Source organism: Cydia splendana, unplaced genomic scaffold, assembly GCF_910591565.1.
Source record: "Cydia splendana unplaced genomic scaffold, ilCydSple1.2 scaffold_46_ctg1, whole genome shotgun sequence".
Classification (NCBI taxonomy): Eukaryota; Metazoa; Arthropoda; class Insecta; order Lepidoptera; family Tortricidae; genus Cydia; species Cydia splendana.
This window is the reverse complement of record NW_026946889.1, coordinates 1,355,006-1,382,688: the sequence shown is the minus strand read 5'-3', so window position 1 is coordinate 1,382,688 and position 27,683 is coordinate 1,355,006. Positions and strand designations below refer to the sequence as shown.

The window sequence follows — 27,683 nt, the reverse complement described above, 5'->3', positions numbered from 1 at the left end:
GAGCTGTTCAGGAGTAAAACGAATCGTATAATCCTGATTCTATAGTATTTATCAAATATCCATTTAAAAAAAAAATACCTAACCTATTGCCATAATGAAGCATGACTGATATAAATAATATGTCTTTGAATTAATTGTGTCACTGTTGTCCATCGGACAACGGGATAGCATACAAACACGAAGCTTGATTGATCTGTATTAGTTTTGTGATCTACCTACAAGTTAAATAAATCAGTCGCCAATGCAAACGGTCGTTTTACTTGCTATCGCTCCCGGTTCCATATATATCATCTGGCTAACGAGGATAATTCGCGCGTTTAAATCATGTCGTCGCAGTCGTATTTAGGAAATTTGCCTATTTTCGATCATAAGACTACCGAGTGGGCGATATTCAAGAGCCGGTTAACGAAGTTTTTTCTAGTGAACAGTATATCGGAAGCAGAAAAAAAGAGTGCCATCACGATTACACACTTGTCGGATGAAAGTTATCGGTTAGTGCGCAATTTAGCTTATCCGAAGGAGATAGATTCATTAACTTATGACGCGCTGGTTTTATTACTCGATGAACACTTCAAACAAAAGCAGTGTACTTTTGCGGATAAGGCGAAATTTTTCGGAGCGATGAAGAGTGCAGGCGAAACGTTGAGCGAATGGGCGGCAAGACTAAGAGGTCTGGCAAGTTATTGCGATTTTGGTTCTGCCCTGGAGACGAACCTCAGGGATCGTTTCGTGCTCGGTCTGGGCTCAGGTTCCGTGCGCGATAAACTATTCGAGCAAAAGCCATCGTCATTAACTTTTGCCAAAGCTTTAGAGTTGGCAGAACAGACGGAGAGTGCCCGAGAAGCGAAACTAACTACAATTAAGGAGGAGCCAGTTTTTCGAGCGCAAACGGAGGGTGGATATCGCGGTGGCGCGAGAGGCGCGCGCGGCGGTCGCGCTAACGCGAGCGGCAGCGGTCAGCGGGATCCACGTTCGACGCCCGAGCAGTGTACGGTTTGCGGAATGAAAAATCATACGGAAATCAATTGTCGTTATAAATCGTATAAGTGTCAAAAGTGCGGCAAAAAGGGTCACTTAAAGAAAGTTTGTGGTGAAAGTGCGCGAGTGCATAACGTTTCCGTTGGCGAATCGTCGTCGTTGAATCGCAGCGAGGTAGATGACTGTGAGGAATGTCAAATGTTTAACTTAAGGTATGTAATTCCTAAGCCGATAGAATTAAATGTATTAATTGGCAGTCAACAATTACAAATGGAACTTGATTGCGGGTCTGCTACCTGTGCTGTGTCAGAAAAGTTATATAATCACATGTTTTCCCAGTATAAGTTGTTAGATAGTGAGATTAGGATGTGCTTGTATGACGGACATAAAATTCAACCTCTGGGATTTTTTTTATGTCAATTGACCTATAATGGACAGGCTAAGGAATTGAGAGTTTATGTAGTTAAAAACGGAGGTCCACCCCTATTAGGAAGGGATTTTATGTCCGCATTTAACTTGACATTAACGCAAAATGTAAACAATAAAAACTTATCAGCTGACGCCGATGTGGTTACATTATTGGAACAATATCCTGAGTTATGGCAAGATGAGTTAGGGACGTTTAACAAATTAAAAGTACATTTACAATTAAAGCCTAACAGTGTTCCAAAATTTTTTAAGCCTCGCGCAGTTCCATTCGCATTAAAAGGGCAAGTTGAACGTGAGTTAGACAGATTAGTCAGTTTAGGTATTTTGGTACCGGTTAGCTATTCACAATATGCCACCCCTATCGTACCGGTATTAAAAGAAAACGGAAAACTTAGGATTGCTGGCGATTTCTCGGTGACTCTTAACAAAGACCTGATTATCGATAAATATCCCCTACCGAAAATAGAGGAAGTATTTGCAAAACTAGGAGGGGGCGAGCATTATAGCAAAATAGATTTAAAAAACGCTTATAACCAATTTGTACTAAGTGACGAGTCACAGGAGCTCACGACCATCAATACACAGAAAGGTCTGTATAAATACACTCGTCTTGTGTATGGATTGGCCAATGCGCCTGCTATATTTCAGAAGTCTATGGAGATGTTACTTTCAGGTATCGATGGAGTAAGTTGTTGGCTCGATGACATCTGTGTCACCGGCCCCGATAAAATAACACATATGGATAGGTTGAAAAAAGTATTGCATAGGTTAAATGAAGCAGGGCTTAGATTGCAAAAAGAAAAGTGCGAGTTTTTTCAAAACTCCGTAACTTATCTCGGCTACTCAATTAGTAAAAGTGGTTTGCAAAGTAGTTCCGCTAAAGTCAAGGCCATATTGGACTCGCCTGATCCTACCAATGTGGCAGAGGTTAGGCGTTTGGTGGGGATGATTAATTATTATAGGAATTTCATTTGGGGTTCGAAGGGGTTGTATGGGTCTCATAAGTGTTCAGAAGAGAACACTCTACCCTCTGCAACTCAACTCCAAATCCGCACCTTCCCGAAGGCAGAAACGCCGGGTGAACCCTGTTAAGCCAAGCAACATAGTTGGGCGGCGACCAACGCGGATGGGGGGCAGGTAGGATCACCTCTTCCATCCCTACCTGTACAATAGAACCATAGAACAACCGGAATAAACAAATTTCAAGAAATCACATACATTAACAGTAACACTTTATAAAAAAAAAAAAAAAAAAAATAGCAGCCACCAGCCATCTAACCAAAAATAGATACCAATAAGCCTGTGCAGAAGGACGTGGGACCCCACTGCACCAACTTAAGTCCCAAGAAAAATCAACATGCAAAGTCTATCGAAAGTAATAACGAGTGAGCAATGTGATCCGGCCAGCACCCGGCGTCACTTGGGTTCCGGGCCCAGTGATGTTAAATATGTTACCGAGGAAGAAGAAGCAAATCCGAAATCTATGAAGTTAAAACTTGCCAGACGGAAGAATGAAAGCATAAAACTAGCGACCTGGAATGTAAGGAGCCTCAAAAAAGCAGGTAAATTAGAGAACACAATACAAGAAATGACAAGGCTGAAGCTCGATATATTAGGGCTCAGTGAAATTAAGTATCCGGATAATGGTACTATAACTACAGACGAGGCTACTTTATACTACTCGGGGAACCCGGCATCTGATAAAAACCACCACCATGGCGTCAGAATCCTGGTTAAAAAGGAGCTTACAAAATATATCACCAACTTCCTGCCCTTTTCAGAAAGATGCATGCTTCTACAAATCAGTGGTCAACCTTTCAACATCAGCTTAATACAGGCGTATGCACCGACCGCAGATAAGGATGATGAGACAATAGAGGAGTTTTATAGACAGCTAGAGGAAATTACTAGAAGTATAAAGTCGCAAGATATAGTAATCATATTAGGAGATTTTAACGCTAAGGTCGGGAAAGGATCAGTGGGAAAGGTGGTAGGAGAATTTGGCCTGGGAAATAGAAATGTAAGAGGGGACAGGTTAATACAGTTTTGTGAGGAAAAAGAACTTGTGATTGCAAACACATGGTACCAACACCCACCGCGACGACTATACACGTGGACCTCGCCAAAAGATAACTCGGAACAAATTGTTAGAAATCAAATAGACTATATACTGGTACCCACAAGATTCAGAAACGCAGTTATTAATGTTAAGACATATCCTGGAGCAGATGTAGGATCTGACCACAACCCTGTAGTAGCTAAATTCAAGTTTAAATTAAAACAATTAAAGAAACCAGCACGCAGTAGAGTTAACTTTGATCTGTCTAAGCTTAAAAATGAAGATACGAAGAATAAGGCCAAAGGGTACTTAAATAATGAAATATACAAAATAGTATCTACCGATTCGCAATTTAACATTGAACAAGAAGTCGAATCTAAATGGGAAAAATTGAAGAGTATAGTTTTGAACACCGCTAAAACACAACTTGGGTACTCTAAAAAACCTGAACATACTAATGAATGGATCACGGAAGATATACTTAATTTAATGAAAGAAAGAAAAGAATATAAATATACAAATAAGAGTAAATATAAAGAACTAGATAACATAATTAGAAACAAAATAAGGAAAGAAAGAGATACATATCTAAGGAATAAGTGCGATGAAATTGAAAAGCTCGATGCCAAACATGATAGTCTTAACCTATACAAAAAAATTAAAGACTTCACAAAAACTAACAGGAAAAATATTATTAGTAAACTATATGACGATCAACATAATTTAGTTATAGATAGAGATGAACAGGGCAGAACGTGGGAACAATACATAGAAAAGCTATTTTATGACAACAGAACGGATATTCGCAGGGACACTACCGCTAACGACGCTGTGGAAGGTCCGCCAATAATAAAATCGGAAGTTTTGAAGGCCATTCACAACCTAAAAGATGGAAAAGCAGTGGGGCCCGATGGTATATTTGCCGAATTACTCAAATTGCTCGATGATAGTAATGTAATGGTGATGGTTAGATTGCTTAATTTAATATACGACACCGGAATAATTCCTAACGACTGGCTAAAATCTACTTTCCTACCTCTTCCAAAAAAACCCAATGCTAAGTACTGTAGTGACTATAGACTAATTAGCTTAATGAGTCATGCACTTAAAATTCTACTAAAGATAATACACCAAAGAATCTACAACAGAATTGACAATAACATTAGCTCTACGCAGTTTGGTTTTCGCAACGGTCTTGGGACTAGGGAAGCATTAGTGTCTATTCAGGTACTGATACAAAAATGTATTGAACACAAGAAAAACATCTACGTATGCTTCATCTGTAGAGGTGTAAGTATAGCACGTAAGTACTAATGTTTATATGTGTGTAATCTCTAGTATATAAGGCTAACGTACTCCAAATAAAGAGAGTTCATCTATGACTTTCGTTGTTATCACTTGTCTCCAACTCCCGTCCCTACATGGCGATCCTGCCAGTAGCCGCGGTGAGCGCGTGTTTTAGTGTTAAATACCGCGGAATAGTTCGGACAATTAAATAAAATGTGCGGGACAAATTCTAAGTAAGCTTCTGACATGAAGCAATGGACATATTTTTGTATGTTTGTGTTTTTGCAATAATTTCTTTTGGGCCGTGTCATTGACACTTCGTAGTGCGTGAAAACCTTTTATGGACCGAGCGTGAGTCAACGAACGTTGCACCTTTGTTCGCATAAATGGGACAGATGGTTAGTACGAACTTTTGAGTGGAAATTGTGAAAATGGGAAACACCAGGTCGACGGCCACACCATCTGCGCCGAGTCAAGACATCTTGACTCAAGTCGGATACGAGAACGTGATTGAGCAAAGTCACAACAACGTCGTCGAGCATGTTGGCACCACAAATTGGTATCTGTTCCTGCTCCTGATTGCTGTGTGTCTGGCCTTTGGGTTCCTGGTCATCAGGTACATCAATAAGGCATTCAACAAGAAGATCGAGAGACGAGCTCAGGCAATTGCTTTGAGCATGAGGAGTGTGGGGCCTACCAGCGTCGTCTGAGGAGCGCGCGTCACGTGAGTGTTGGGTAGTGCGTAATACAAGTGCAAGTGAACGGTTTAAACATTATGATGTGCGTATAAGGAAATTTAGTTCTTACGGTAAAACTACCTACTCGTAATATTAACGAATTACATTTAAGTTGAATTGTTACCTATGGCTAAATTCACTACTCGTAATATTATTAATTATATTTTACTAAATGGCGGAAAGCCTTTCTGTATTATGCAATGAACTTAAAACTATACGCACTTACCTGTGTAAAATTGGCCCTGACCGTAGACAAGGTGAAATACTTACTATAAAGTTAGAGGAGGCTAATCTTATTGTGGATAAATATAAAAAATTAAATAACGAAGTGTCAGAACTCTTAAAAAAAGGGTTATTGCCAAATGAGGAGGTAACTTTATTTAATAAATTGTGCACGACTTTTAATACACTTCATAAGGAAATTTTGAATTATTGTCAGGGAAGTAAAGACACAAGTGACACAATGGGGGAGTCATTCGAATTAAAAACGGCCTTGAACTTGTTGCATGTAATGACCGATGAAGAAACTAATACAAAACAGCTCATCGACGGCATTGAGTATTACAGCACTATTTTAAAGAGTGACGACCAAAATAAACTTATACAGTTCGTTTTGAAAAGCAGGCTATCGCAGTCGGCCAAGTTAAAATTAAAATCCGATTATGATACATCAATCGAATTGATTCAGGACATGAGGAAAGTTTTACTACCAAAAAAATCTGCGACTGCTATTCAGAGCAAGCTGCACACTATTAAGCAGAATAATCGAAGTGTAAAAGATTTTGGGTCCGAAATTGCAGAGTTATTTGTAGATTTGACTATTTCACAGGCCGATGGTAATTCTGACAGTTTCAAGGTTCTTAAGCCCTTGAACGAAAAATTGGCGATCAAAAAGTTCGCCGACGGTTTACGAAACCGCCGATTAAGTACTGTTATTGCAGCAAGGAATTTTGAGTCGCTAAAGGATGCGATACAGGCAGCTCAAGAGGAGGATGACGTCACCGCCGGCTCGACTTCAGGTGAAATTCTAGGTATGTCGCCACAATTTTTAACACGTGGACAACCATCTAAGGGGCCGTACCCCGGACAGTGGGAGTTTTATAATAGTAGTCGAGGACCAAGTCAACAATTCTACCCCCGAGGCGGCCGCGGCGCACAGTACAGTTACGGTCACCGCGGCGGCGGGGCTGCCACCTATCGTAGCAGCAACCGAGGCAACTCCAGGGGCATGCGAGGGCGACAGTCAGGTAATTATTCCAACAGGAATAGTAGTCAGTGGAACCGTCCGAGCATGAAAATGATGACTCAAACTGATACAGTTCCCCCGGTAAACTCAAACGACGAAAATGACGTGAATACGTTTTTTCGTGACTAAAATACTGTCAATATTAACATGCGATAGCACTTTGGTAGCTATATTTAAAGTTCAAGATTGCGATAGCCACTTTCTTATTGACAGTGGAGCGGCAATTTGCGCAATAAAATTAAAATATCTCAACCTGTTAAATATCCCATACCATAAAGAGAAGTCCACTGTAAATGGCATAGGAGGTAGCGTCGACGTATTAGGGTACGTCTATTTAGACCTAGTTGCGAACGGTGAATCATATCGTCATAAGATCTACGTTTTCGACTCACTGCCGTGTTTGGCTAATGGGATCATAGGCAATGACTTTTTATTTAGGTATAGAGGAGTCATAGATTACGACACGAGTTCATTGGCATTAAATACAAATGGAGGGTATAAAATATACTTACCCTTACTTAATATTTCTGATACAGATCTGTCTTACATTATTCCGGCCAGGTCGGAATCTATTCATTACATAAAAACAGAAATGACTGATGAATGTGTTGTGTGCACGGAAGAACTTTGTAGTGGAGTGTTTATCGCTAATACAATTGTTAAACCAGTCAATGGAACAATACCAATTAAGATTTTAAATACGACGGAACAACAAGTTGATTTGAAAAATATAACACCACAAGTAGAAAGGTTACAGAATTATGACTTATGTACGTTTAGCCCCATGCGAGGGGATGCGAATAGGGTAAAGGAATTATTTTCTCTACTAAATTTGAATCATTTGAATCCGGATGAAAAAACCTCCATAGAATGTATGTGTGCAAAATTTTCCGATGTTTTCCATCTGCCGAATGATAAGTTAACTACCACTAATATATACAAGCAAAAAATACATTTAAAGCCAAATACATCTCCAGTTTTCAAAAAACCCTATAGAATACCACATTCTCAAAAACAAGAATTAAATAAACAAATAAAAAAGTTATTAGACGATGGAATTATTGAACCTACTCAAAGCGAGTGGTCAAGCCCAGTGTTACTGGTACCAAAAAAAAGTTTAGGAGGAGAAAAGAAAAAATGGAGGTTAGTTATAGACTATAGGCAACTTAACAACCAAATTCAAGATGATAAATTTCCTTTGCCAAATATTACCGAAATCCTAGATTCGTTGTCTGGATCCATTTACTTCTCTCACCTTGACCTATTCTCAGGCTACTATCAAGTATTATTAGACGAGGAAAGTAGAAAGTATACAGCCTTTTGTTCTGGCCAGTATAGGCTAACCAGGATGCCCCAAGGATTGAAGGTCTCGCCTGGAGCCTTTTCCCGGATGATAACTGTGGCTATGTCAGGGTTAAATTATGAAAAATGTTTTGTCTATTTAGACGATTTAATTGTGTTTGGTAGAAACTTAGTAGACCATAATAAAAATCTCATGGACGTGTTTTCAAGACTCCGTAAAGTAAACCTTAAGCTAAACCCTGAAAAATGCGATTTCCTTAAAAAGGAAATTCTATATCTTGGCCATGTAGTATCAGAAAAAGGTATACTACCTGACCCAGACAAATTAAAAGTTATGAACGAATATCCGATACCAAAAAACGTGGATGAAGTGAAACGTTTCGTTGCGTTCGCGAACTATTATAGGAAATTTATTCAAAATTTTGCCGAAAAAGCTTATCCACTAAACCAACTTTGTAAGAAAAACGTAGAGTTTAATTGGAACGCGCAGTGTCAAAAGTCATTTGAAAGTTTAAAGGAATCTCTTCTCACGCCTCCAGTTCTTTCATATCCCGATTTATCAGAGAATAACAATTTTATTTTGCAAACAGATGCTAGTGGTTACTCTCTTGGCGCGATTTTGGCAAACAGCGATGGAAGACCGGTAGCATACACAAGTAGGGGTCTCAATAAGGCCGAACTAAACTATCCTACCATACAAAAGGAGCTTTTGGCGATTGTGTGGTCCATAAAATACTGGCGGCCATATTTATATGGCAGAAAATTTACAATTCAAACTGACCACAGACCCTTGATATATTTGTTTAACTTAAGAGACCCATCGAGTAGACTATTAAAATTTAGACTGGCGTTAGAAGAGTATGACTTCACTATCGAGTATGTAAAAGGGAAAAACAATGCGGCTGCAGACGCGTTGTCCCGTATAAAAATGACGTCAGATGAATTGAAAGAGATGCATGTAAGTGTTATTAATGTAATGACTAGATCAAAGTATAAACAAATCATGAAACAGAACTCTAGCAATTCGTCGGCTGTAACTGATTCTAGAAGCGATTGGCCTGATCATCCAAAAGTGATAGAATTAAGTAAAAAACCGTCGAATTCGGTAGAATTATTGTTCAGTACTAGCCAAGAACTTGTAAAACAAGGTTTAAAAAATGAAGTCAAGTATAAAAGTAAGACATTGTGCTACATGCCTGCCAAAATGGCAATTTATATAAACTCACACGCTCAATCACAAATATCGCGAGCCGACTTTGTGAGAGAACTTGAGGTATTCTGCAAGACATGTCATGTCGAGCGAATATATATAATAAAAAGTAAAAATAATTATGTTTTTGTTAATAAACTAGCGCAAGAAATAAATAAAACAAAGGATTGGACCGGTCCGTCATTATGCATATTAAGAGATGTTATAAAAATAACTGACAAAGATGACAAACAAGTTATACTTAACGATTTTCACTTATTACCTACGAGTGGCCACGCAGGTACAAGGAGAATGATAAATAATATTAAAAAATATTACTTTTGGTCGGGTTTAGAACGCGACGTAAAACACTATGTAGAGCAATGTAACACATGTAAAAAACAAAAATACACGTGTTACACCAAGGAACCAATGGTCATAACGACCACTGCAGATTCAGCATTTGATAAGATATATTTAGATTTAGTAGGGCCCCTAGATAAGGATAGTTATAATTATTCATATATTTTAACTCTACAGTGCGAGTTATCGAAATATGTAGAGACGTATCCACTGACTACTAAAACGACAACGGAAGTAGCTAAAGCATTAGTAAATAATTTTATCCTTAGGTATGGTATTCCCTTAGAGATTGCAACTGACCGAGGTACAGAATTCATCTCTAACGTTATGACGGAGGTTTGTAACTTACTCAAAATCAATAAAATACAATCTACAGCTTACCACCACGAAAGTATTGGCTCGTTAGAAAATTCCCACAAACATTTGGCTACCTTTTTGCGCATCCAAACCGATTGTCACCCAGAATCATGGAGTGATTGGCTCCCTTATTGGTCATTTTCATATAATACTTCAGTCCATTCCGAAACTAAATACACCCCGTACGAACTAGTGTTTGGTAAAAAGTGCACTTTGCCAAGCAATTTATTAACTAAAGTTGACCCTCTGTACAATCATAATAGTTATCCGTGTGAGTTACGATACAGACTACAACTTTCTCAAAAAGAGGCCAAGGAAAATTTAATTAAGAGTAAAATAGTACGTAAGTCAAAATATGACAAAAATATTAATCCTGTAACATATAAGAAAAATGATTTAATATTAATTAAAAATGAAAATCGACTTAAGATGGATCCATTGTATTCGGGACCCTATGTAGTTGTAAGAGATTTAACGCCTAATGTAGAAATAGAAAAAGATGGAAAAATAGATATCGTTCACAAAAACAGAACGAAATTGTATAAATCAGTATAATAGTAAAAAAAAAAAAACCTTCCCTAATATGAAAGTTTTTTTTTTCTTGTGAATGGGAGGTGTAGAGGTGTAAGTATAGCACGTAAGTACTAATGTTTATATGTGTGTAATCTCTAGTATATAAGGCTAACGTACTCCAAATAAAGAGAGTTCATCTATGACTTTCGTTGTTATCACTTGTCTCCAACTCCCGTCCCTACAATCGACTTTGAAAAAGCGTTCGACAACGTCAAACATGATAAATTAATTCAACTATTAGAACGTACTGACATAGACGAAAAAGACAAACGAATACTGAAGAACTTATACTGGAACCAAACAGCTAACATAAAGGTAGGGCAAAAACATCATAAAGACCTAAATATTCTAAAAGGAGTGCGACAAGGATGCATTCTGTCTCCAGCTCTGTTTAATTTATACTCGGAATATATATTTCAAGAAGCCTTGGAAGAAGTACACATAGGAATCAAAATTAATGGTACAATCATAAACAATCTAAGATACGCAGACGACACAGCAATAATAGCCAATAATATGAATGAGCTAAGTTATTTATTAACACTACTAAATTCAAAATTTGAACAATACGGATTAAATATTAATATATCTAAGACTAAATATATGATAATTAGTAAAAAACATGAAAATGATGAACCCCTGAATATAAATGGAAAACCAGTGGAAAGGGTCACCAAATATAAATACTTGGGATGCTGGCTCAATGAGAAATGGGACCCAGAAATGGAGATCCGCATAAGAATAGAAATGGCCCGGAGTGCTTTCATAAAAATGAAAAAATTATACATAAATAAAGATATAAATTTAAACCTGAGATGGAGACTAGTTAAATGTTTTGTATTGCCAATTCTGATGTATGGAGTAGAAGCATGGACCCTAAATAAATCTTTAATCAACAAATTAGATGCCTTTGAAATGTGGATATACAGGAGAATGCTAAGAATATCGTGGGTAGATAAAATATCAAATAAAATAGTATTAGACAGAATGGAAAAGACAAAGGAAGTCGTATTGACAATCAAAAGAAGGAAAACAGCATATTTTGGACATATCTACAGGAACACCAAATATTATGCGTTACTAAAAAATATTATTGAGGGAAAAATTGATGGAAAAAGAGGTAGAGGAAGACCCAGAACATCATGGTGCAATAATATAAGGAGTTGGACCGGTATTGCGGACGCTACCACTCTGGGCAGAGTGGCGGAACATAGAGAGGACTTTCGCATGGTGATCGCCGACATCCGTTAGGATATGGCACGTTGAAGAAGAAGAAGGAATTTCATCCCTAATGCGTCTAGTGTTCTGCGACCTTTATACGATCTGCTCGGAGCGCAAGCTCAGTGGGAGTGGGGTGTGCGTCAGCGAGAGGCTGCGCAACGCGTAAAACGTGAGTTGGCTTCGGAGAGAGTCCTGGCCCATTTTGACCCCACGGCACAACTCGTTTTGGGGGTAGATGCGGGACCCTCAGGTCTAGGAGCGGTACTTACGCTACGTCTTACGTAGGCGAACAACGCGCGAACGCGGCGCGGCGCGGCGCGGCGCGGCTAAATCAATCCTTTGATGCCCATAGAAGTGTCCTACGTAAGCGATCTCGTTGCGAACGCGGCGCGGCGCGATTTGCACGCGAATGTCGGGCGGCGAGGCGCGGCGCGGCGCGGCGCGGCGCGGCGCGGCGCGGCGGCGGCGCGGCGAGACGCGGCACGGAAAAAACAAACCGTTGTTGCATATGGAAGTGTCCTAGGTGAGCGATTTTGACGCGATGGCGAAGCGGCGCGGCGGCGGCGCGGCGCGGCGCGGAACGGGCGCGATCAATCCATTTGATTTTTAGACGCGAATATGACGCGGCTAGAGGCGTTGCGTATATAGAATTACCGGCTATGATTTGATTAGTCGACTCCCGTTTGATTTCTTTATAGGTTTTCCTGTAATCTATAGGCACAAAACTAAAAAATATTCAAATTCGCGGAAATTGGCATAAAAGACTTAACTCCAGTAGCGTCTATGGCACTTACGACTATTCTGAGTTCGCTGTAATAAAGATTCGGCAAAGTAATTTATGTCATTATTTTAATTTTTTTAAGCTAATTGCGAAGTTACAGCTCACAGAAAAGAGCAACTACTTTGGTTTTTAACCGCCTTAAAAAAAAGGAGGTTCTCAGTTTGACCGGTATGTATTTATGTATGTATGTTTGTCCGTGATTTTGATGCGGTTTTCAGTGGGATTGAGAGTGCGAGTGCGAGTGCGAGTGGGAGAGGGAGTGGGTCCCTGTATTACGTGCGCGCAGCAAGGTCAATCGATCGTCATAATGAGACAAAAATAAATAAAACGAAATAAAAAAGTAAAAATATAAATAAATCAATTAAAAAAAACAAACATAAAAGCAAAATAACTTAATATAATTTCTTTAAAAAAACCGGCCAATTGCGAGTCAGACTCGCGTTTCTAGGGTTCCGTACATAATTCCGACTCCCGCTTGACTTCACATTTCTAATAGGTTTTCCTGTCATCTATAGGTAAAGAACTATTTTGTATATTTTTTTTCAAAATTTTAGACCCAGTAGTTTTGGAGATAAATGGTCATTTTTTGGCTATTTTCTTAAATAACTTCGAACCTATGTATTTTAAAATTATAAAAAAAAACATGTCCATCTTTAAGTTACTAATGTACATATGTGTACCAAATTTCAACTTAATTGGTCCAGTAGTTTCCGAGAAAATAGGCTGTGACAGACGGACAGACAGACAGACGCACGAGTGATCCTATAAGGAGTATAAGGGTTCCGTTGTTTCCTTTTGAGGTCCTTCCAACCCACTGAAAAGCACAAAATATTTTTTTATATACCAGACCCCACCCCTATCCTTGTCCAGTCTCAAATAACAGGAGAGATCTTGTTATGTTGTTTCGAGCAGGAGCAGGGAGTATGTATTGAAACACCTTATGTGTGATAGTATAAGAACGTATATTCTCTAAATGCCTGCCTAATGCCTATATATACACGTTAGGTTGCGCTGACACACGCAATACGCGTTTATGTGGCAGTAAACCAAAGCGTTACTGCTAAACACTAAAAGTGGACATTTACCACATTACACCTCCCCCGAACGTTCCTCTCACCGCCGGGGTGGCAGAAGAAAAAATTTAAACGCATGTTACTTGTTTACATTTTTTTCTGAAATCAATAAAAAAAAATGTTAATAAATTATATAGGTATAATGCAAACAATCTTTATTTAGCTTGACTTTATGTGTCGTATTAATGTCGTAGTCCTTGTAAAAAAATATCGTTATCTTTTAATAAGAAAATATTATCTTCACTTAAAATGTTATCATCTCTCAAACGTTAAAATATTAATTTACTTCCTTTTCTCATAAAATATAAATCTCGTTCTTTAAAAACATTTACCTACTCTAAGACATCTTTAAAACATTTACTATTCAACTTTAAAACATTTAAAAACATTTAGTATTCAACTTTAAAATATTCACTCTCGCTGTTTATAGTTACGGTACCCTATAAATCTCGTAATAAAAATAACTAATGCCGTATTAAGACGGAGTCCTAAGCTCCTAACATAATTAATGGGAATGGTTACCCAGGGCATGGTCACCCTATAATCAATACATCATGGGCTACGCTCCCGTGCGTACCCGAACTTCATAACTACACGTGGGATTGGCTACCCGAGGGCATGGTCACCCTAAAACACAATAATAGCGGCATATCAGGCCAGGCTGTACGGCTCTGCCTGTACCTAGAGACACAAATACATTAAGACTTAAAAGTCTCCTACAACTTTCACGAAGGATACTGTATATCACACTATGATCAAGTACGAAGGACTAGTGCTCTAGCTATAAGGTCACATTGTACGAATGTGCCTATTAAACTCCTTAAAACTTCTCAAACTTGTACCGTACTGTAAGGTTTTTTATAAAATAAACACTTTTATTTAACTTCCAAAATTCAAAAAAAAATATGTAATAAATCAAACTTTCGCTGTATATCAGGTGATCAGTCCGACACGTAGCTAAAGTATTAATCATTACTCAAAAACAATTAAATAATTTTATTGAATTGAGTTGTTTATTACTTAATCGTTATGCGATGTATCAAATTTCATTCATCGCTTATTAACACGTTCACTGCGGCAAGCCAAATCCTTTACCTAAAATGTAGTGCGTTACGAGGCCTAATCCGCCCCGTAGTGGTTTACACCTTGGTGCGTTACGGGTATAAAAGTGCCCCGTACACCCAAGTATCTTAAAACTCCTATAAAGTCCTGAAATATTTTATTATTTAATTTTTTTTCTGACAAACTTAAAGATTATGAAATTACCTACGTCATGTTCCCTTCGCACGTAGATACGATAAAAACGTATGAAATTATAGAGAAATGAAAGGACGGGGTTATTTTATCCCCGTATCGCACTAAAATTGAAAAACTACGGGGCTTAGCAAACCCCGTAACGCACATACCTTATTTATGTCCATAAATCAATAGTGATGGGAAATAAAACAAACGATATGTTAGCGCTTACTATAGTACCTAATAACTAGATATCGTTTTTCAGATTGAAAGCTAAAGTTTTAATATTAAAAACGTCACTTTCGGACACAACATGTTTGGCACTGACTGGTGTCAAAATTGATTACTGAGCAGCAGTCAAAAATACGTAACATTCAGTGATATGATTATGTCGTGAAGTATAATTACTTGTTCTAAATTATATCAATTGTTAACTACATTACATTTGCAATAACACCATTCTAGCATGCTTCCCAAACGCATTATTTTTAATTTACCGATAAGAAGTCTTGCAATGCTGACTGCACTAGTAATTTTGTGGTCATAACCCCGTACGGGCCAGCTAAAATCTATACGGGGTGCACTGGAACCCGTATCGCACTAGAAGGCAAAATTTGTTCCCTGGTCGGTACGGGGTTCCTGAGACCTCGTATATTCTGAATATACCACTTGGTTATACTTTTGACAAGAAACTCAAATGTATATTTGTTTTTATCGTAGTCATAAAAATATCCAAGATACAGCTTCCGCACCAGCGAGTAGACACGATTTTTAGCCTCCGCACTGAATGATGACATCGTAAGGGGTTCAAAAGTCCCCGTAACGCAGTGAACGTGTTAAAATATTCTAACTCGCGGCAAAGTCTCGCGGCCTAGTTAAGTTTTCTGTCGACGTGCGCACAACGTGTGGCACGCGCTGCAAATTGCAACATACATAATTGAGGACACTATTCGACACTTTTAATTTTTATATTATATTATGACTTCTTATGAAAATTATTTATGCTCGAAACGAAATTGAGTTTAGCGACAACCTTTAATAATTATGAATGATTTAAATATGACTGTGTTAGATAAATGAATAAATTTTTTAAATATTAAATATATTACAAACACAAAAATTGATAGTCAATATTACTTTCAAGGTAAAACTTGTCAGGAAGTTATTTATTTACCTTGATTCATAATTATGTAAAACTGCTAAATCAATAACTGGATACTATTTAAGTTTTAAGCAAAATAAATAAAATAATAAACAGATTTAATTGAAAATAAAACTGTTTTATTAAATTGAATAATACAATTTATTCACCTTATCATCAACAACTAATATAAACATCCACTATTAGTTTATAATTCAGTAAGAGATTATTTAATTAATTATTTATTAATTAATCCATCTAATTAATCAAGTAGGTACATAATTATTACAATAATTACCAACATAGTATTTACTTAACTTTCAATATTCCTTTGGCGATGATTAACTCAGTGCTGCAGGGCAAGGCAGAATGCAGAATCAGAATGATGAATCAGAATGATGAATCAGAATGATCAATAATGGATCGGTCGGTCCCTTTTATACCCATTTCTACCTGGCAACTGGTTGATCATGCCACTTGTCATTCGATAAGTGACGTCACAGAAGTAGTTTCTCATGTACCTCGTCCATTTATCGAATTATGCAGAATAAAACTATTAGAACATCTTTTCAATAAACTCCGTTATACATAATTATTAATCAGTAATATTAATACGAAATATAGTCACTTCAAAGTAGTTTACAAATCTTAGTAGTAGGTTAACTTACTGTTTCTCTTGTCAACCGTGGTTTCATATCGTACCCACATAAATAACAAATTCTGTAAAATTCACGTGATGTTGTGTTAAGTGTTTAAATTGTGTAATATATTATCAACATTGGACGTCAAAGAGAAACAGGTCAGTTCATACGTTATACAATTTGTGAATAGAACAACAATATTCTAACACGGCCATGCTGACGTGTACTTCGTTCTCGAAGTACCTACACAATTAATCAATAATAATAAAAAAACACCATAACATAATCATAGGATAGTGATTGATTAAAATAATATTAACTTTGACCACTTGCCAGATATCTACACATGTTTGTCCCATTCACCCGCTGCTAATGAAATGAACAAACACCAAACAAATGGCCGACCAGCGGAGTGCTTTAACTAACTCAACACTTTGCCAATCATCTAGACATGTCAATCTCATTCACTCGCTGCTAGTGAGACAGAAAAACACCAAATGAAAGGCCGACCAGCGAAAGTGTCTAACTACATCGCCACAAATCTAATAAAAATAATCAATCATTGAATAACTTTAATCAATCACTTTTAAGTGATTTTGACCAATAAATATTAATTATACGTATAATCTTTGTATGATCACTATTCGAATATAGAGTAACATATATTATATATTTACCTACATAACATAAAGATCGTTCGGCCAATCTGACGAATCATTGCACATTGTGTTAAAAATATTAATTACAGTTGCTACACATCTTTCTACTTGACCATAGCTTCGTGGTACACCAGGACTCTGCTCCACTGTCGCTTGTAGCGGGTTAAAGGTGGGCAAAGCGATGTCCTTGTCTCTTCTGCGAGCACCGGAGACAGCTTTCAGAAGGCTTCACACAGCTTCCAAATTCGTCTGAAATTATATAAGTATATATGTAGTGTAGCTGGATACAATCCCACTTCTGATGTTAGATAAATGAATAAATTTTTTAAATATTAAATATATTACAAACACAAAAATTGATAGTCAATATTACTTTCAAGGTAAAACTTGTCAGGAAGTTATTTATTTACCTTGATTCATAATTATGTAAAACTGCTAAATCAATAACTGGATACTATTTAAGTTTTAAGCAAAATAAATAAAATAATAAACAGATGTAATTGAAAATAAAACTGTTTTATTAAATTGAATAATACAATTTATTCACCTTATCATCAACAACTAATATAAACATCCACTATTAGTTTATAATTCAGTAAGAGATTATTTAATTAATTATTTATTAATTAATCCATCTAATTAATCAAGTAGGTACATAATTATTACAATAATTACCAACATAGTATTTACTTAACTTTCAATATTCCTTTGGCGATGATTAACTCAGTGCTGCAGGGCAAGGCAGAATGCAGAATCAGAATGATGAATCAGAATGATGAATCAGAATGATGAATCAGAATGATCAATAATGGATCGGTCGGTCCCTTTTATACCCATTTCTACCTGGCAACTGGTTGATCATGCCACTTGTCGTTCGATAAGTGACGTCACAGAAGTAGTTTCTCATGTACCTCGTCCATTTATCGAATTATGCAGAATAAAACTATTAGAACATCTTTTCAATAAACTCCGTTATACATAATTATTAATCAGTAATATTAATACGAAATATAGTCACTTCAAAGTAGTTTACAAATCTTAGTAGTAGGTTAACTTACTGTTTCTCTTCTCAACCGTGGTTTCGTATCGTACCCACATAAATAACAAATTCTGTAAAATTCACGTGATGTTGTGTTAAGTGTTTAAATTGTGTAATATATTATCAACATTGGACGTCAAAGAGAAACAGGTCAGTTCATACGTTATACAATTTGTGAATAGAACAACAATATTCTAACAACTGCTACTAAATTGGAAAAAAATGCTGGCTTTTAGAGAAAATTAAATAAAATACTAAATTACACGTAGGATTTACATCCTATTGCTGCGTGGCTGGCCGTCCTCGGCTTCGTCTTCGTCCGGTCCGGTGCGAGTTCGCGACCGGCATTCTTGGCAGCTGTTGGCGCGGCCTGGCGAGCTGGCACCTCCACGTGGCACTCGCTTGACGCTTCATATGGCTGGCTGGCTCTGCTTCCGATGATTATGGTGGGCCGGGATAACCCTGGACACCTCTTGGTTTGCGAGCCGGGAAACCCTGGACAACGCTCTTCGATCTTCGCTCTTCGTGATTTCTCTTCTTAACTTGGTTTCCGTTTTTTGATGTTGGGTGGTTCTTCTTGTCTGTTGGTTCTTAATGCTGGTTGGTTCTGACTGCGTGGATTCTTGCGTTTGTTAGATAAATGAATAATTTTTAAAAATATTAAATATATTTAAAACTCAAAATTGATAGTAAATATTATTTTCAAAGATAAAACTTGTCAGGAAGTTATTTATTTACCTTGATTCATAATTATGTAAAACTGCTAAATCAATAACTGGATACTATTTAAGTTTTAAGCAAGATAAATAAAATAATAAACAGATGTAATTGAAAATAAAACTGTTTTATTAAATTGAATAATACAATTTATTCATCTTATCATCAACAACTAATATATACAACCACTATTAGTTTATAATTCAGTAAGAGATTATTTAATTAATTATTAATTAATTAATCCATCTAATTAATCAAGTAGGTACATAATTATTACAATAATTACCAACATAGTATTTACTTAACTTTCAATATTCCTTTGGCGATGATTAACTCAGTGCTGCAGGGCAAGGCAGAATGCAGAATCAGAATGCAGAATGATGAATAATGGATCGGTCGGTCCCTTTTATACTCATTTCTACCTGGCAACTGGTTGATCATGCCACTTGTCATTCGATAAGTGACGTCACAGAAGTAGTTTCTCATGTACCTCGTCCATTTATCGAATTATGCCGAATAAAACTATTAGAACATCTTTTCAATAAACTCCGTCATACATAATTATTAATCAGTAATATTAATACGAAATATAATCATTTTAAAGTAGTTTACAAATCTTAGTAGTAGGTTAACTTATTGTTTCTCTTGTCAACCGTGGTTTCGTATCGTACCCACATAAATAACAAATTCTGTAAAATTCACGTGATGTTGTGTTAAGTGTTTAAATAGTGTAATATATTATCAACATTAGACGTCAAAGAGAAACAGGTCAGTTTCATACGTAATACAATTTGTACATAGAATAACAATATTCTAACACGTTGAAAGTGTGATTGATTTTCTGGGTTGATCTTGACTGCGTTGGTTCTTCTCTTCTTTTGTAGTCTTGGTAGATTTTTTTCTTCTTTCTTGAGTATTAGTTCGTTGGTTCGCTGGTCTGGGTCGCCATCAAATAACAGGAGAGATCTTGTTATGTTGTTTCGAGCAGGAGCAGGGAGTATGTATTGAAACACCTTATGTGTGATAGTATAAGAACGTATATTCTCTAAATGCCTGCCTATATATACACGTTAGGTTGCGCTGACACAAGCAATACGCGTTTATGTGGCAGTAAACCAAAGCGTTACTGCTAAACACTAAAAGTGGACATTTACCACATTACAAGTCCCTATCCCGTCGTAAAGCCAATTTCTGCCAAAACGTAATTAATCCATACTATCCATACTATATTAATACTAATATTATATAATATTAATATTAAATTAAATATATATAATATTATAAAGGCGAAAGTGTGTCTGTCTGTCTGTTACCTCTTCACGCTTAAGCCGCTGAACCGATTTAGTTGAAATTTGGTATAGGGATAGTTTGAGTCCCGGGGAAGGACATAGGATAGTTTTTATGTCGGTAATCATCCCTGAAGAGAGTGCAAGGGGGGGTGGAATTGAAAGAGTTAATGAATTGCCTAATAATTGAAGCAAGCAATGCGCGAATTGAATCATTGCTATTAGAATTATCCAGACGCCATACCTACTTTAGCTGCTGTCACTAATTCCACGCAGGCGAAGTCGCGGGCAAAAGCTAGTAATATTATAAATGCGAAAGTGTGTCCGTCTGTCTGTCTGTCTGTCTGTCTGTTACCTCTTCACGCTTAAACCGCTGAACCGATTTTCATGAAATTTGGTATAGAGATAGTTTGAGTCCCGGGGAAGAACATAGGGTAGTTTTTATCCCAGAAATCCCTCTTTAAGGGGGTGAAAAAGGGGGTGGAAGTTTGTATGGGGAATCAACAACCTTTTCTTCAACAATTCTTCAACTTCTACTTCTCTAACTTCAACTTCTCCAACTCGAACTTTTCCAACCTTTTCAACGTCGTCAACTTCAACTTCTTCAACTTCTTCAACCTTTTCAACTTCAACTTTAACTTCTCCTACTTTAACTTCTCTAACTTCAACTTCTCCTACTTCTTCAACTTCATCAACTTCTCTAACTTCAACTTCTCCTACTTCTTCAACTTCTTCAACCTTTTCAACGTCTTCAACTTTAACTTCTCCTACTTATTCAACTACTTCAACCTTTTCAACTTCAACTTCAACTTCTCCTACTTCTTCAACTATTTCAACCTTTTCAACGTCTTCAACTGTAACTTCTCCTACTTATTCAACTACTTCAACCTTTTCAACTTCAACTTCAACTTCTCCTACTTCTTCAACTATTTCAACCTTTTCAACTTCTTCAACTTCAACTTCTCCTACTTCAACTTCAACTTCTCCAACCTTTTCAACTTCTACTTCTCTAACTTCAACTTCTTCAACTTCAACTCCTACTTCTTCAACTCGTCCTTCAACTTCTCTAACTTCATCTTCTCCAACTCGAACTTCTTCAACTTCTCCAACTTCTTCATTTTCTACTTCTATAACTTCAACATCTCCTACTTCTTGAACTTCAAGTTCTCCAACCTTTTCAACTTCTTCAAGTTCTCCAACCTTTTCAACTTCTTCAAGTTCTCCAACCTTTTCAACTTCTTCAAGTTCTCCAACCTTTTCAACTTCTTCAAGTTCTCCAACCTTTTCAACTTCTTCAAGTTCTCCAACCTTTTCAACTTCTTCAACTTCAACTTCTTCAAATTCGACTACTCCAACCTTTTCAACTTCAACTTCTCCAACTTTTTTTAACTTCTCCAACTTTTTCAACTTCCTCAATTTCTCCAACTTATTTATCTTCCTACTTCTTCAATTCATCCAACTTCTTCAAATTCTCCAACTTTTTCAACTTCTTCAACTTCGACTTCTCCAACTTCTTTAACTTCAACTTCACCAACTTCTTCAACTTCAACTTCTCCCACTTCTTCAACTTCAACATCTCCTACTTCTTCAACTTCAACTTCTCCAACCTTTTCAACTTCTTCAACTTCTTCAAATTCAACTTTAACTTTTCTAACTCAACCTTAGTCAACTTTTTCAACTTCTCAAACTTCTTCAACTTCTCCAACTTTAAATTGTCCAACTTCAACTACTCAAACTTCAACTTCAACTTCTCCAACCTTTTCAATTTCTTCAACTTCTCTAACTTCAACTTCTATTTCTTCAACTTCTATTTCTTCAACTTTAACTTCTTCAACTTCGACTTCTCCAACTTCTTTAACTTCAACTTCTTCAACTTCTTCCACTTCTTCAACTTCAACATCTCCTACTTCAACTTCAACTTCTCCAACCTTTCAACTTCTTCAAATTCTCCAACCTTTTCAACTTCTTCAACTTCAACTTCTTCAAATTCAACTTCAACTTCTCCAACTTCTTCAACTTCTCCAACTTCAACTTCTCCAACCTTTTTAATTTCTTCAACTTCTCTAACTTCAACTTCTCCTACTTCAACTTCAACTTCGACTTCTCCAACTTCTTCTACTTCAACTTCTCCAACCTTTTCAATTTCTTCAACTTCTCTAACTTCAACTTCTACTTCTTCAACATCAACTTCTTCAACTTCGACTTCTCCAACTTCTTTAACTTCAACTTCTTGAACTTCAACTTCTCCCACTTCTTCAACTTCAACATCTACTTCTTCAAGTTATCCAACCTTTTCAACTTCTTCAACTTCAAATTCAACTTCAACTTCTCCGACTTCTTCAACTTCTCCAACTCCAACTTCAACTTCTCCAACCTTTTCAATTTCTTCAACTTCTTTAACTTCAACTTTTTTTACTTCTTCAACTTCAACTTCGACTTCGCCAACTTCTTCAACTTCTCCAACTTCAACTTCTCCAACCTTTTCAATTTCTTCAACTTCTCTAACTTCAACTTCTCCTACTTCTTCAACTTCGACTTCTCCAATTTCTTCTACTTCAACTTCTCCAACCTTTTCAATTTCTTCAACTTCTCTAACTTCAACTTCTACTTCTTCAACTTCAACTTCTTCAACTTCGACTTCTCCAATTTCTTTAACTTCAACTTCTTCAACTTCAACTTCTCCCACTTCTTCAACTTCAACATTTACTTCTTAGACTTCAACTTCTCCAACCTTTCAACTTCTTCAAGTTCTCCAACCTTTTCAATTTCTTCAACTTCAACTTCTCCAGCTCGAAATTCTTCAACTTCTTCAACTTCGACATCTCCAACTTCTTTAACTTCAACTTCTCGTACTTCTTGAACTTATACTACTCCAACCTTTTCAACTTCTTCAACTTCAACTTTTCCAACTTCTTCAAATTCGACTACTCCAACCTTTTCAACTTCTTCAACTACAACTTCAACTTCTCCAACTTCTTCAAATTCAACTTCAACTTCTCCAACTCGAACTTCTTCAACTTTTTCAAATTGTCCAACTTCTCCAACTTTAAATTGTCCAACTTCAACTTCTCCAACTTATTCAACTTTATCAACTTCTCCAACTTCTACAGCTTCTCCAACTTCTTCAACTTCTCGAACCTCCAAGTTGGAGTGGAGGTGGAAGTGATGTTAAGATAGAAAAATATGGTTGTCTGTAAAGTCGGTTTACGGACGATAATTTTGCGTGATAACGTCATAAGAAAACATTACCATTACATTACGTAACGTTACCATGGAGATCTGTCCACAACGTTACCATGGAGATTTGTCCACAACGTGACACTTTTTCGTGCATGCTACCGGTGTTCATCGATTTATAAGACGTTATTACGTCAAAATTAATAAATCAATAAAAGAAAATAATATCTTAATTTCGTTACAAATAAAGAAAGTTCGCATTTTTGACTAATTGTAATTAGTCATCCATTTTGGGGGCGAAAAGAAGGATGTAATAAAAAGGAGATTTGTTTAAAAATTATGGTACCCAAATTACTAATTCCACGCAGACGAAGTCGCGGGCAAAAGCTAGTACCTAATAAGCAAATTAATAACCACCCGGGTAATTGTGTACTTAGTTTTTGATGGCGGTGCCAATTCAAAATCCCAGTAAACCAAAATTTTAGACAACGAAGAACGCTGCACTTACTTGCATAACCACATAAAGACATAGTTTACTCATAATTTAAATACGAATTTACTAAAAACCGTGTCTGCGTGCGGCCATGGCGATCGTGGAGTGTCTCCCTAGTCGGACAAGGCCGCCGCGCCGCGCCGCGCCTTCGCCGCGTTCATGTGTGAGTAGGACACACCTATACGTATCGACGTTTTGTTTCACCTCGCCGCGCCGCGCCGCGCCGCTTCGCGTCTAAATCGCTCATGTGTGAGTAGGACACACCTATACGTATCAACGTTTTGTTTCTTCCTCGCCGCGCCACGCCGCGCCGCGCCGCCGTCGCGAGTTGTTCGCTTACGTAAGACGTAGCATAAAGTCAACGTGACGTCACCGGAGTTGAGCGGCCGCTCGCTTTCGCGTCAAGGTCGCTTTCGGCTAGTGAAAAAAATTACAGTCAACTTCACAAAGAAGCGACGGCTATAATATTTGGAGTAAAAAAATTTCACCAGTACTTGTACGGTCGAAGCGAGCCATTTATTTTGAAAACTGACCACAAGCCGTTGATATCGATATTTAATAATAATACGGGCATTTCAATGACAACAGCGCTGCGTTTGCAAAGGTACGCAATAATTTTATCCGCTTACAATTACAATGTGCAGTATACGTCGGGCGATAACAATGTAGTGGCCGATTATTTTTCTCGCGCACCGTTAGCGAATACTTGTTGCAAAAGTGACCATGAGCATGATACCTATTCCTCATTAAAGTTTCTGAATTCATGTTCACCAGCTGTTTTACATAAAGACATTCAGCAAGCGACCGATATTGATAATGTATTACAAATCGTTATTAAGTACATGCAACGGGGGTGGCCTAGAAAAATCAAATGTACGTCGATACTTCCTTATTTCCGCAATAAGGCCGATTTACAATATGAAAACGGGTGCCTATTGCGGGGCCACAAGGTCGTAGTTCCCGCAGCACTCAGGGTCCGCATATTAGATGAATTGCACAGCTCACATCTGGGAATAGTAAAGATGAAAAGTAATGCACGAAGTAGGATGTGGTGGCCAGGTATAGATAACGATATCGAGCAGAGGGCCGGCTCGTGTGCGACGTGCGCCGAGACGCGCGCCGCGCCTACGCGGGCGCCGCCAGCGTCGTGGCCGCGCCCGGGCGCACCCTTCCAACGCGTGCACATTGACTATATGGTAATCGGTTCTCGAACGTATTTGATACTGGTAGATGCGTACAGTAAATGGATTGAGTGTTGTTATATGGAAAATGGAACGACAACTAAGGCATTGATTAGCAAGTTAAAGCAAATATTTTCATGTTTTGGCATCCCTAACTTGCTTGTATCTGACAATGACGTAAAAATTGCTTCCGCGGAATTTAGAGAATTTTGTTCCAGTAATGGTATTAAACACATGACTTCTCCTATCTATCACCCCTGTAGTAACGGCCAGGCGGAAATAAGTGTAAAAATTTGTAAAAAAATCTTAAAATCAATATTAAAAGAAAATTTGCCAGTACAAACTGTACATGACTCCTTACGAGAATATTTGTTTACATACCGAAATACAGTACATACTTCTACTGGGGCGACACCTGCAAAATTAATGTTTGGTCGCGAATTAAGGACACGATTAGACTTATTACTGCCAAAAGATAGTGACCAAACATTTTTGTTGCAGGAAGCTTCTAATATTAGTCGGGAATTTTGCACCGGCGATTTAGTATGGGTTAGATGGTATATTGATAGAAAAGAAAGTTGGGTAAAAGGAAAAGTGCTAAATTCAATAGGCCGTAGAATGTATAACGTATTTGTAGCTGATTATAATACCGAATGTATTCGTCATGTTGACCAAATGTTTAAGCGTCAGGAAACGGAACAAACTGACGATTTAATAAGTGAAACCGTTATGTCACAGTCACAATCAATTTCAACCCCACCTGCCCCACCTTCGGCTACCACTGAACCTGAACCGAGCAGAGAGCTCCCAGAAATTGAATTAAGTGAAAATAATGAACCCGCAGAGGGCAGGGAGGAGTGGAATGACTGTGAGGACGCTGACACAGAGGGTGAACGAGAAATGCCTCATGTGCCGGCAGCGGAGGCTCCGCATCTGCCGCAGGCAGCCGCCGGGTCTGATAACACGGCTGAACATAATGAGGATTTGCCGTCCGCCCAACAACGCTTGCGTCCCAGGGTCAACGTAGATTTTAAAAAGTATTTTTAAGTATAAAAACCTGTTAATGAGTGTGTTTGTTTGTTTAACAGGTTCCAAAATTAATGGTGGAGGATATGATCTGTATTAGTTTTGTGATCTACCTACAAGTCAAATAAATCAGTCGCCAATGCAAACGGTCGTTTTACTTGCTATCGCTCCCGGTTCCATATATATCATTGATACTACCCAGAAGCCCAAAACATCCTAGACCTCCTAGAGGATGACTTTTGTAAGATGAATCCGCCTCTGTACGATAAGTTAAGATTCAACTAGAAGAATATCGCGTTATCTCCTGGGGTTTATGGACTTGTTACGATGGAAGCTCCAAAATACCATTTCATAAAAAAAAGTACGTTGCCTATTATTTGTAACCACATTTTTATTTTGCCACCGAAGCTTCAGCTAAATAAAAGATAGATCTATACATATTGAATACATAGATAATATTGATCACTGACTTTTAAAATAGTTGTTTTGTGGGATGGCCGAACGGAGTTTAAAATTCTATTACATTAGGTTTATATAATTCATAGGAGTGACCAACGTAGGAAGTTCTAATGGAATGAAAAAAAAAAAACGAAAAAAAAAAAATGTAAAATGTTTATTTCTGTTAAACAATGCAGGTTAATTTATAAAAGTTAAGATCTCCTAGTAGATATAGACATTACCTGTGGCAGGAGAATAGTTTAGAAACATTAATTATTGTAAATTAATTTGAGACATAGGGCTCCCAGATTTATTATCCATTTGTCGCGATCTTGAGCGGTTACTTCCAGCTATTTTCAGTCGAGTCCAGTTGAGCCAGCCTCCTTCTTAACTGACCACCTCCATGTTGAACTATGCCTTCCCGACCCTACTGCCAGCTGAATGCCAAATTAATTTTGTATTAAACAGAAACGTTTGCGGTATGATACTATAAAATTTAGTTTTTTTTTTCTCTCTTTCAAATTCATTATTTATTGTTGTTGTAAACCTATAGTGCACAAGAACTTAGTAAGTTTTACGAAGATTGGAGGTCTTGGATTAGTAAATTTCATGTGTTGGCGTTTTTATTTGTAAAAAAAGAGAGAAATAACTGCATACCAAACTGGAGGTCCCGGGTTCGATATCCAGTGGGTACATCTATTTGTGTGTTCATCGGAAGGATTTGTTCCTTAACCGTGAATGATTTTTATGTATGTAAGTATGAATATGTAACATATTATTATGTACATATGCATAAATAATATTATACATGTCTATCATCTTCTAGTGTTCAAAACATAAGCTAGTCGAACTTACTATGGGACTAAGAAGTTTTATATAAAATAATAAAGGTAATTTATGTATTATAATAAAATAATAATAATAATAATAACGCGGGGGCAGCTTGTGGCGAGCTGACGGTGAGTGGCGACACCGCGGACCCCTATTCCAGAGGGCACTTTCATCTGGCCCTCGCCTCTGTGCTTGCCTTGATTGGCCGGCCAGAGTGGAGTCG

The 27,683-nt window shown here is 37.4% G+C and overlaps 1 protein-coding gene and 1 long non-coding RNA gene across 2 annotated transcripts; one reads left to right on the top strand and one right to left on the bottom strand.

The window, feature by feature from the left end:
• Nucleotides 1-74: 74 nt before the first annotated feature.
• On the bottom strand, nt 75-27,481 carry LOC134805634 (uncharacterized). Its single transcript, XR_010146339.1, has 2 exons — nt 26,387-27,481; nt 75-142 (listed from the first exon to the last, which is right to left on the bottom strand). It is a non-coding gene; the product is annotated as an uncharacterized LOC134805634 (long non-coding RNA).
• Nucleotides 5,663-8,020, top strand: LOC134805632 (uncharacterized). Its single transcript, XM_063778904.1, has one exon. The coding sequence runs from the start codon at nt 5,663-5,665 to the stop codon at nt 6,863-6,865; it is 1,203 nt and encodes a 400-aa protein (XP_063634974.1). The 3' UTR covers nt 6,866-8,020.
• Nucleotides 27,482-27,683: the final 202 nt, after the last annotated feature.